This window comes from Lichtheimia ornata (assembly GCF_029851405.1).
Source record: "Lichtheimia ornata isolate CBS 291.66 chromosome Unknown scaffold00017, whole genome shotgun sequence".
Lineage (NCBI taxonomy): Eukaryota > Fungi > Mucoromycota > Mucoromycetes > Mucorales > Lichtheimiaceae > Lichtheimia > Lichtheimia ornata.
Genome location: NW_026695337.1, coordinates 453,389 through 465,228, shown reverse-complemented (window position 1 = coordinate 465,228; position 11,840 = coordinate 453,389). Strand labels below are relative to the sequence as shown.

Here is an 11,840-nt window from a genome sequence, read left to right as displayed (position 1 = left end):
GGCGGTTTTGCCGACTACCGTAACCGTTTCGACCACGTCGTTGTGCAGCTATAACCAGATTTGAAGCCGTTAATCAGTTGTAGAGCATCTCGACATTGGGAAGATGGGTGTGTGCATTGTTGAGTTCTGGAGTATATGAAAGGAGGGGGGAAATGGTAGGTGGGTGGTGGGTGGGTAGGTAGACGAGGAGAGCTTTGAAAGAAGGCAACTTACTCATTGTAGTTGTGATTGAACGAATGGGTGTTTTCAAGTGGCAATGATAGAATGTTGACTTGAGTTGAGTGTTCGATTATAAAGTCGCGTGTCAATGGAGAGAAAAAGAGAGGAAAAAGAGAGAAAGGACAAGCTGTGTGTGTGTACGGGAGAATCACCCAAAGCGAGCCAGAAAAAAAAGGATGGATTCACAACCCCGCTGAGCGACCAGACTGAACACCTAATCTCACACACTGCGAGTCAAAAGTCAAGGTCCTCGAATGCTGGTTATACTGAATGGAGGACCCCATTGACATGGTCACATGGTGTTGATCGATGGAGTGGTTGGACGAGTGGTGATAAATAGTAGTGAAATGGTCATAGAGTCTGATGAGGAGCGTGGTACGGAAAAAGACGTCAGCTTTGGAGGCAAGCAATGAAAAAATCTGCGGTTGTTGGCTTGTTGGGGGGAGAGGATAGGAGAGAGAGAATCATAGGCAACACAAATGTATCCTCGAAAATCATCCGAAACGCATTACACAACTCTCTTTTTTTATCATATCATGAAATCACACTTGCCTTCTTACTCAAGCCAAGCTCAATTGAATCGAAGAGTAAGGCGTCAATCTTCTTCTCATACTATTCCACCAAGACGATCATCATCTTCATCTTCATCTTCATCACCATCATCATCATCATCATCGTCACCTCCTCCACCTCCTCCACCTCCACCTCCTCCTGTACCTCCTCGTTATTCGCACAGACCACCATTAACCTCTTCACGTCGATTACCTTCGCTTCAACACCATCTCAATAATTCATCGTATCCTCCTTTGACAAAAGATCGATTGCAACGGAAGAATAAGCTGGATGCTTTATTATGGGGTAGAACAGCAAGTTCCCACCGCATTCCTCGTCGACGCAGTATCTCCAATGGCTATATCTTCCGGCATTTATACAATGAAGATAATCAGCCTATCGTATACAATGAGCCATCCATGCAATATTCTAGTCGCAGTACTGATGAAGCTTCAGAAGATGCCTATACATCCAATCACACTTCTGGTGACATGGGCCAAAGTGATTCAAGATCAGACGTTGGCGGCACATCCCATATCCCTGATGCTCAACGATACATGGCTGGTAGCGAATTCACTAGTACATATCAACATTCATCCGTTGTGGGTGCAAGAGTGAATGCCAGTGGTCTTTCTTCATCACGAGCTCCTCCACATACAAGCCAACATTATAGCTCTTCCCGCTTACAGCCAACCAGTAATGCCAGCTCACACATGTCTGATAGTCGAAGACAGCTCTCTCGATTACTCAAGCTCACTCATACGATGAATAAAGTACCCACTCGACCCGATGCTCTATCAAAAGAAAAAGACATGTATTCTGCTGCTGCAGCTGCTGCAGCTGCTGCCATGCGAGCATCTTCGGTGCCTGTTGCATCACAATCATGTCGACAACGCATACAGGCATTCTTGCATGGCATGGCAGGGCGAGTGGTCAATACACGTAGCTGTGAACCATCCATCGATCGGATTCCAATGGAAGAAATGGTCATGCTTGCTCATTATCTTGAAAAAACAGCACCATCCAAGGTACATTACATTCATTGTCATCATCATACAAAGAAATTGGCGAGCTCATTGTTGTTGTTGTTTATTATGTATATAGAGACCTAGTATGAGTCGACATTCTGTTTCAACACCTGGTGCACATCCATCCTATACATCCCCCACACAACGTTCTTCTATCTTTTGGAATAACGATAATAATACTAGCAATGGTGGTTCGCCCGATGTCGCCACTGCTCATCCCCTCGATCATGCAGCCACCGTTTCGGCTTCCGAATTATCTCAACATCATTTGGGAAGCTTGAGCAACATCTTCTCTCACCGACACCATTCACGAAAGAATACAGAACTATCACAGGCAATCATCGATGAAAGAGGACCGCATCGGCAAAGCAATGGGGGCAACGATATTCCACAGCAGCCATCGAACACCATGGACACTTCCAATCGACACCGACGATCGTCTCCATTCCAATTCCTGCAAAGTATCCCAGCAGCCATGCATTCGTTTTCGAGAAACAACAGCCATCCCATGAAAGACGACCACAATGACAATAGCCATGTGCCCAGTATTCACTTTGAAGGGTGGTCTTTGTGGTGGTTTTCCCCATCACATCCTTTACGTGTCAAGCTTTGGAAGATTGTCGCATCCAGGTACATTGTATCTACAGCACGTTAACATATCTCATCCTAATCACCTTTTGTATACAGCGAATTCAACGTGTTCATCTTGTTTCTCTTGTTCTTGCAATGGATCATCCTATCATTTGTACCTATCAAAGTCAATGCCGACAAGACCAGCTTCACCCATTTGTATCAGTATATCTTACTTGCTATCAATATCATCTATACGTAAGTAACATCCAACATGGAGAGATATACATGATCTTCCTCATATAGATGTGAATAGCTTTGAAGCCATTGCCAAAATCATTGTATACGGATTGGCCATTTCTTATCCATCCAAGTCAAGACCCAAGCTATTGAGACTGAGACACCTTTTCAGCCCAAGGAAACATGATCAGCGTCGCACTTCCTCTGGTTCAATTGGATCAGCACGCGTTCCTGGTTTCGCAGCACCCGTTTTTTCATCAGCACGGAGTGTACGATCGGTATCAGCTATCAATGTCCCTGAACGAGTTAATGCCGATATATCGGGAGATGAAATTCCGCCGCCATGGTCACCCATCATCAATAATCAGCAGCCCAACGTCGACCCGGATACCAACAACTCCCTTCGCCCTTATTCGTATTTCGCTTCTCAATATACACCATCCTCCTCGCCACGCAATAGCAGTCATTGTTCACCTACTTCAGAACACGACCTCTTGGAAAACACCCCATTATCAACAAAGACTGGCAAGAGCCTTCTTGAAGAAGAGGAAAAGTTTCTCAAAGTCAGCCATGATGCCTATTTATCTCGCTTGGGAAACATTGTGGATACCGTGGCTATAGTATCTTTTTGGATCGATTTATCCATCATGCTTTTCGCATCGGGGGAAGAAACTTGGTCTCTCTTCAAAGCACTAGCAGCAGCACGGATTTTGCGTTTGGTTGTTGTTACGGAAGGCACAGCGGTAAGTTATCAATAATAGTGCTTACATTCTCGTATTCATGCCATCATCATAGGTCATCATCCAATCCTTAAGGACAAGTTTCGATATGCTGTGCAATGTGCTCGGATTCTTTATCTTCTTTTGGATCTTGTTTTCGCTTTTGGGCGTATTTGTATTCATGAACTCGTTCTCAAGGCGATGCGCTGTGGTGGATTTCCAAGCAAATAGTAAGTGAAGTCAACATGCCCCTTTTTATACATGTACACTCATACATTGGGAAATTTTAGATGTCACACTTGTCGAGCCGCCTGTTGCATGCAGCAATCATTATGATGCAAATGGTATCAAATCAGGCGTGTATGATTTAGAGAGCGGCATCTACGTTGATCTCCACGATGATGATGGCGTCACATGCAAACTTGGCCAAGTGTGTGTGCAAAGTGTGAACTACCAACCAGGATGGGGATATATGAGCTACGACAATATCTTGTACACAATCCTCAATATCTTTACCGTAATTTCCACCGAAGGATGGACCGATCTCATGTATTTCAGCCAGGACAGCATTTCTAGCGTGGCAGCCGCAACCTTTTACTGCTTTTGCATCTATCTCATGACTTACATCATGGTTCCTATGTTTATTGGTAAGTGATATGGACATGGAAGAATAGCAGCATTTGCTGACTCATTTATGGTAGCTGTCATTACAAATTCATTTGCAAGTGCAAGAGGAGACATGCGTCATAGTGCTTTCGCAGCTGGCAAAAAGGCTCGATTATTGCTTACAAGGGATATCACTACCAGTAGTCAACCGGATAGCACCAATGAGGATTGGGTTTATATCGGTGGTGGTGCACGTACCTCGTACATGGGACAAATCATGCGCAGCCGCACCGATCGTATACGTGTATGGGCGAATTCCATCGTATCCAAGTGGTATTTTCCTACAGCAGGGAGCGTGATTGTGGCTATCAATATGGTGTTTATGGCGTTGTATTCTGCAAAGTTGGATGACAAGGATATAGAAAGGATTCGTAAGTGCATCACCTTATTCTTCAATCATGTTTCTTACGTGTGCCTTTTGAATAGATTTGATGAACTTTTTATTCACCTTGTTCTTCGCATTTGAAATCACTTTACGGATTCTTGGTGCGTCCAGCTGGCAACAATTTTGGAGCTTTTATCATATCCTTTTCTCTACTCCTCATTGGTTCATGCTGTGATGTTGTAGGCATTCATCCTTAACCATTCTCAACGCAATCGTGTGGATTTCTTTCTTGCTGTAGGATCCATGGTGTGCGAGCTTCCCCATATCCGTGACATGTATTTGCTGCATAGGTATCTACAAGTATTTGCAGTATTGCGATGTTATCGGCTCGTCAATCTTTTTCCACGCGTGCTGAATCTCTTGGTATGTGGTGGTCTTATGATGATGCCGTATAGTATCACTAACACGCGTCTATATATAGTCAAATATTATTGGCGATGGTCAAGGAATCATCAACTTGACTTTCTTTACCTTTTGGGTCCTTTCCTTACTCTGTCCCATATCCATGCAATTGTTTGGCGGTGACTTCAATACGACCACCACAGTATACGACCAAGAGATGCGATTTGATTCCTTCTTTCAAGCGTTCTTGGCTCTTTTCCAGGTACAATATCATAACGTGTGGTTTATTTCAGTGTTCTTACAAACGAAATGTCATCATAATAGATTATGACTGGGGAAAATTGGACCGTAAGGCAATCCACAATATGCTATGCGTTACCTCGCTCACCGCTGGTTATTTGAAAGGACATCCTCTATTCTGCCATGCACAGCCAATCTCATGCATCTGCCATCTACGCAGGTGTTTATATGGTGTTTTTATACTTCATGGTCCATTGCAAGTATCATAATGAGACATGGTTGACAATATACAATAGGCTCATTGATCATTCTAATGGTAGATTTGGTGCTCAATCTTTTCATTGCTGTCATCATGGAAAACTTTGATCTTGATGAGGACGCTATTCGACACATACAAATCAAGAAATACATCCGCCAGCATCGATGGCAACCAGAATATTTCAAGCTTGACCTTGTTAGTCAGTGAGTATTATGCTTCCGTATCTATAAAGGATTCACCCACTCATGTTATGTGTGGTATAGGGTGATGCTGCCATTCTTCCTCAAGCAAGAGCGTCAAACAATCAAGGTGGAAAAGTTACCACAAACGCTTGTAGCTTCCGTGACAAGATTCGAAGTACGCGACTTTCTCACCAACATCGATCCTATTGGAGATGATTTCAGAACGTCACCGCTTGCACGTGGTCTCCAAGAGATGGCATCGGCTCGTCGATCATCGCGTATGACAGGTCGTCTATCAAGGCTATCATTCTCAGGTACAAGGACCAGTGGAGCACATGGAGGTGGAAAACGACGATCATCCATCATGTAAGTGACTTCATACATAATTCAAAGTGCATGCATGTTTTAATCACGGTATTGTAACAGGTCAACTATGAGCGCACATAGCTCAGTGTTAACGGATGAGCCCACATTGGATGATCCTGAGGAACCCTTGGTCAAGTATGGTGACGAATATGAGATCAATGTGGCCAAAGAGAACAAGGACGTGGTATTGGAGAACCTCAAGGTCTTTCGTTCAGTGTTCTTTTTCAAGGCGAACAATCCATTGCGCAAGGCATGCACTCGATTGGTGGATTCATTTATATACAACACAGCCATTGTCTTTTTCTTGTGCACAAGCGTGATGCTCGCCATATGGGATGATGCTACCCATCGACGAGGAAATCCAGAATGGTCCTTTTTGGCCGAGCGATATCAACGTGTCATGTTGGTGGTCTTTTGGATTGATAGCTTGATTCATATCATCTCGCGTGGCGTATTCGTTCTCCCTGGATCCTATCTACGCAGCATGTGGAACGTGTTGGATTTATTGGTTCTATCAGGGCAAACACTCGTCTTCCTCGTGGTGGAAAAATCGCATTACCGTGAAAGCCTTTTACGTGTTCTTCGCACTCTACGATCTATGCGGCTGGTGTATTATGTTGAAGACATCCGGGTTATCTTTTTGGACTTGGTGCATGGTTTACCTTCTATCATTGATGCCATTGCTCTCAATACATTGGTGTTTGTCGTATTTGCTATGTATGGCTGTTACATCTTCAGTGATCGATTCGCTGCATGCAATGATACCGATTCTATTGGCGCTATGAGCGAGTGCCATGGCGAGTTCAAAACCGATGATTTACGCATTCTCGTGCCAAGGGTATGGGACAATCCTTATCAATACTCGTACGATACATTTGCAACATCGATCCTACATCTCTTTGAATGTGCCTCAGGTGAAGGTTGGGTAAGTGACAAGATCACTCGTATTCATGCGTCATATTCATATCATGCTTTTGAAAAAGATCATGTCCCTTTTCACTGCGATGAGTGTTTCCCCGGATTTGAAAGCACAGCCGAGTTTCTATTGGGGATCCAATTCCACATGGCATGCCCTTTATTACATTTGCTTCATGTTTGTCATATCCCTTTGTGCGATTCAACTGTTCATCGGTGTCATTCTTGAAACTTTCAAGCAACGTCGAGGCATATCTTCTTTGACCAATACACAACGTCAATTTGAAGACCTTCAGCGGCAACTCTCATTGATCAAGCCCACTCGAAAAGCGACTCGTCCACCTTCAGGATCAATACGGGGATTATGCTACGATATTGTTATTGACAAGCGTGGCAAGTTTGCAAAATTCATGTCGCTTGTGCTGGTGTTAAACATTGGTAAGCACATCTCACCTATGATGGGAATGGGAAATGAAAGCAAGATGTTTACTAATCGTAATTGCAGTTACGTTTTCCTTGACCCATAATCATCAAACAGAAGCCTTTTCATCCATTCAAGGTAGTCATATTGTCGAAAAGGTGTGACCTCAGTCGCTCATCCATCTTTGCAGAACATCTTTATCATATCTTTCTCGGGTTGTATGTCATCGAAATCGTACTCAAAATGTGCGGCTTGGGACCACGAAAGGTAAGTTAACAGGAGGTAGGCTAATAAAACAACCATACCAACACATTGATCTAGTCGCTATCTTCCAAATGGAACCTATACGATGGCGTCATGATAAGCACAGGCAAGTGATGGTATTTGTGATTAACATGAGATCAAGCTTTAATCATACGTTGACAAGTAGTATTATTACTTGACGTTGTCAAGGAAACGGCAGGAATCAATGTGAGTGAAACGACGTGCGACATGTTTAAATCGAAGCTGACACTGGGGACGTCTTAGTATTTCCTTGGTATTATCTTCAAAGTTGCATTGGTGGGTATCCCTTTCCGGTTGGCACAAAGGATCGAGTCGTTGGATACACTATTTCGGTCGGTCAAGTGAGTACATGAGCTTGGATCATCTCAACAAACTAGGTTATTGATCAAAACGCGTTACAGGCGAGCCATGCCAAGGATCATCTATATCACATGCGCCCTTGCAGTAGTCATGATATGCTTTGCAGTTACCCTTGAAGAATTGTTTACTACGACACGTTATGGTCCTTATGGTAACAACCATGCAAACTTTCGGAATTTGCCAAACACGTTGCAAACGCTCTGGCGAATCACTACAGGAGAAAATTGGGCATGTATTGATGGGACGTGATATATTGCATTGAGCTAACCAATAACTGTTACAGGATTTCTTGATGCATGACTTTGCTGTACAATTCCCTAACTGTGTCAACGACGCTGATTGTGGATCACCAGTGGCAGCCATTGCAATCTTTGTTGTGTTTTATGTCGTGTGTACCTATGTGTTTGTCAATCTCTTTACTGTGGTATGTATATCAAGGATGTGGTTAAAAGGGGATCAACTAAAAGGACGCATAGGTGGTGATCAACAACTTTTCATTTACGTTTGATAACCGGAACCAATTCACCTTGATCACGCGCACCGACCTAAGAAAGTAAGTACTAAATTTTCAAAGTAGTTGCTGAAACTCATCGATTGTTCTTTGTCGAATAGTTTCAAACATGCATGGGCCGAATTTGATCCAAAAGCAACGGGGTACATTCGCCGAAAAGATATTCCTGGTTTCCTGAGAGTAGGTGCAAGATGATCCCTATAGCCGATCTAAACTAACATGGTTGTACAGAACCTAAAGGGTGTATTGGCGATGCGCATTTATGAGCCGGAGCATAGCTTGAAGAGTCTCCTAGAGGCAAGCAATGAGATGGATGCTGATGTGGCTCATCTTGCTTCCGTACCTGTGCGGCGAAGTATCACTCAAGCGGAGCCGAATATCATGGGCGAAGGGTTCTACAACTTTGAAGAAGTCAATCGGCGCTTATCCAATATGGACGTGGAAGCTGTGAGAGAAAACAAACGGCATTATGACTTGGTGTATCAAGTGAGTAACCAAAAGTTGGATTGTTATCACGTGCGGGTTGTTGACATGTAACGTAGGAAATCATGCTTGCTTCAAACGCCCGGGGTATAGCTTTCCACGACATGTTAGAAATCCTGGCTATGCGTCTTGTTGATGTATCCAAATCTCTCACGTAAGTATCAAACGGCTTTATATGCAAGGTCCCTTTCCAATCAAAAACACTCTTCACTTCAGGTTCGACGCACTTGTACACTATGCTCGAAAACAAGACAAGATTGTGCATATGCTTGCGGCAAAGAAGGCTAAAAGTCTAGTGACAATGCTTGTGCAAAGGCGTCAATATCTTAAGGAGCGAGAACGTATGCGTGAACATCAGCTGCTTGACTTGGGTCTTTTGGGAGGTTTACTTTCACCGCGCGCTGAAGAGCCTGAAATGGATTTACAACAAAAGCAGCATCAGCATCAATATCAACGTACTCGTGCAGCCAGCTTGCCACACTCACGTGCAGGAAGTGTCTGTCAAATAGGAGGATCACCAGGTATTGTGCTTGTCTATGTGCTACATTGTTATGCATTTTTCGTGAAAGCTCACTTTACGGACTAGTGCCATCCATCGTTGTCGATCAGCCGCACCAGCCACAGCCACAGCCACAACCACATCTACCCGCAAGAGAGCCTGCAAGATTGCCGTCTCCTAGCATTGAGAGCCAGGTTTCATCATCTACATCGCTTATGCCACCAAGACGTGGTTATCAACATGCACCATTTTCCCCAGAGGCCACTTTTCAGGAACCTTTATACGATACATCTATTGACACCTTCACCCGATATTATGCCAGCGACTCGAACATTGATATGCAGCCCCACGACGCTGAAGCATTGGTAGCACAATTGGAAAACAACCCTTGGTCAGGTATGACAGTGAGATACGCTACATGTTCCACATTGTGTGCTCACGCTTAACTTTATTATCATAGACATGCTTAAGGATCAAGATACATGAAGAAGAACGGGGCTTAGCTATCGAGATTTCGCGCGCTACCCTTCCCTTGCATCTCAGCCTCGTTTGCTATATAGATTGTAGATCTTCCTCCACCTCATTTCATGTAGATATTTCTTTCTCCTTACAAATGATCATGTTAATACATATCTTGTTTCTTGTATGCTTTGCATTAGAAATGGTATATGGACTTCCTTTATCGTCGGGCTTCTTGATTAGCGTCATAACACCATCGGCTACATTGCCGTATTCAATCATGGCATCACCTACGCATTCATCGCATTCTTCCATCATGTCATCCTCTAAACAATCATCCCACTCGTCATTCTCCATACCACCAACATTATTGCCAGGTACGCCATTGTTTACCCATTACACATCCCATGCTCAATAATCCACACAGGTGTCACTAGCAGCAGCATATCCATCCCTACCATGACAACCACGCCAACAGCGATATCCACTCTATCACCTGACATATCCAATCCAACACGCAATACTTCATTGGTAATATAATGACGATCAAGATTGATCCGCACATCACCTCATAATACGAATTGAATAGATCATTGGCGTCGTTTTTGGTGTTGTGGCATTCCTTAGTCTTGTTGGTGGACTAGTATTTGCAATCCTCGCTCATAAACGTCGACGACAAAAGCACAAAGATATGGAATTGTTGTTGAACGACGAAACATTTGACGATAAAACACATTCTGCTGATGATTTATTGGCAAAAAACCACACTGCAAGAGAAAGAGATTAAGCTAAATAATAAAAGTGATCATTCACGTAATTAGTAAAGGATACTCTCCTTTTTCTCTCTCTTTGATGATCCTATTGATCCTTTCTTACCTTATTTCTTCTTGGAGACACCAACGGTGCGACCACGGCGACCAGTAGTCTTGGTGTGTTGACCACGGACACGGACACCCCAGTAGTGACGAAGACCACGGTGAGCACGGATCTTCTTGAGACGCTCAAGATCCTCACGGAGCTTGGTGTCAAGACCGTTGGAGATAGCTTGGCTGTACTTGCCGTCAACAACATCCTTTTGTCTGTTAAGGAACCAGTTGGGGATCTTGTATTGGGCGGGGTTCTGAAGAATAGTAACGATGCGCTCCAACTCTTCGTTGCTCAATTCGCCGGCTCTGAATGATACAAAAGAGTGCGTGTGTCTGTGGTCAGTGGCATGTTGCATTGGAAAAGGAGCGGTAGAAATGTGTACCTCTTGTTGAGATCGACATCAGCCTTCTTGCAGGCAATGTTGGCGAAACGACGACCGACACCCTTGACGGAGGTCAAGGCAATGGTAATCTTGTTCTTGCCGTCAACGTTGGTGTTGAGCAAACGCAGAATGTGCTGGAACTGATTCCTCTCGGGAACAACAAGCGACTATCCATCATGCGATTAATATTCATCCATTCATCCATCCACTCATTCATCCATCCTTCATTCCCTTCATCCATTTCAATCATTCTCTTTCTTTCATCCTTTGATAACACTTACCATCTTGGATCGGGAAGGGGAGTGTATAGGTTGTCGCTCATCGATGCTTTTGGAGGCAGCCGACACTGGCGGTATTCGAAATCACGTCTCAAACAACCAATTGCTCAACCATTGGCTCTTGACAACCTTGTCGCCATGCAACACACCTAATGGCTCGTATCTATGGCAACAAATGAATAGTAGTGCATTTGTCTGGTAAGTACACCATCATAATCGTTTGCGATAGGTAAACCTTTTGACTGCTTACATAGAATGAGATTGCTTTTGGTTGGCTGGTGGCACATTTCGGGCATTGTTATGCATACAGCAGCAGCAGCAGCAGCAGCAGCAGTGTATCCATTTCCCCACAAACCTTTAATACTTTACACGGTGCCATAGCTTGTATAGTTGGTTGGATCAAGAATAAACTGAATAAAAATATGGAAAGGTACAAGTACAACCATATGCAATGAGTAAACATTAGCCGTGTGTGTGCGCGTGTGTGTATGTTTTAGTAGAGAAGCACCGAGATTGTGGACATAGACAAACAACAACCAAATGTTTGTTTCACGTACTCCAGATCATCAACAACCACGTGCATTAAATCTGCAATGATCTTGCATCGATAGA

The 11,840-nt window shown here is 43.8% G+C and overlaps 4 protein-coding genes across 4 annotated transcripts; 3 read left to right on the top strand and 1 right to left on the bottom strand.

The window, feature by feature from the left end:
- Positions 1-755: 755 nt before the first annotated feature.
- Positions 756-4,554, top strand: O0I10_004702 (uncharacterized protein; the record flags this gene model as incomplete). The annotated part of the gene is made up of 8 exons (XM_058484756.1): positions 756-1,799; positions 1,876-2,429; positions 2,487-2,627; positions 2,686-3,352; positions 3,405-3,558; positions 3,619-3,975; positions 4,030-4,365; positions 4,421-4,554. 8 exons carry the CDS (start codon positions 756-758, stop codon positions 4,552-4,554), a joined length of 3,387 nt encoding a protein of 1,128 aa, XP_058344633.1.
- Positions 4,555-4,884: 330 nt separating this feature from the next.
- On the top strand, positions 4,885-9,728 carry O0I10_004701 (uncharacterized protein; the record flags this gene model as incomplete). Its single annotated transcript, XM_058484755.1, has 21 exons — positions 4,885-4,983; positions 5,046-5,069; positions 5,127-5,181; positions 5,282-5,423; positions 5,484-5,768; positions 5,829-6,693; positions 6,752-7,121; positions 7,189-7,242; positions 7,295-7,371; positions 7,426-7,474; positions 7,535-7,575; positions 7,633-7,730; positions 7,791-7,977; positions 8,033-8,173; positions 8,226-8,302; positions 8,362-8,440; positions 8,492-8,746; positions 8,803-8,897; positions 8,960-9,264; positions 9,330-9,638; positions 9,703-9,728. The coding sequence occupies 21 exons, from the start codon at positions 4,885-4,887 to the stop codon at positions 9,726-9,728; spliced, it is 3,633 nt and encodes a 1,210-aa protein (XP_058344632.1).
- Positions 9,729-9,981: 253 nt separating this feature from the next.
- O0I10_004700 (uncharacterized protein) lies at positions 9,982-10,488 on the top strand (the record flags this gene model as incomplete). Its single annotated transcript, XM_058484754.1, has 3 exons — positions 9,982-10,078; positions 10,129-10,232; positions 10,291-10,488. 3 exons carry the CDS (start codon positions 9,982-9,984, stop codon positions 10,486-10,488), a joined length of 399 nt encoding a protein of 132 aa, XP_058344631.1.
- Positions 10,489-10,578: 90 nt separating this feature from the next.
- O0I10_004699 (40S ribosomal protein S18) lies at positions 10,579-11,234 on the bottom strand (the record flags this gene model as incomplete). Its single annotated transcript, XM_058484753.1, has 3 exons — positions 10,579-10,873; positions 10,951-11,117; positions 11,232-11,234. 3 exons carry the CDS (start codon positions 11,232-11,234, stop codon positions 10,579-10,581), a joined length of 465 nt encoding a protein of 154 aa, XP_058344630.1.
- Between the last annotated feature and the right edge of the window lie 606 nt (positions 11,235-11,840).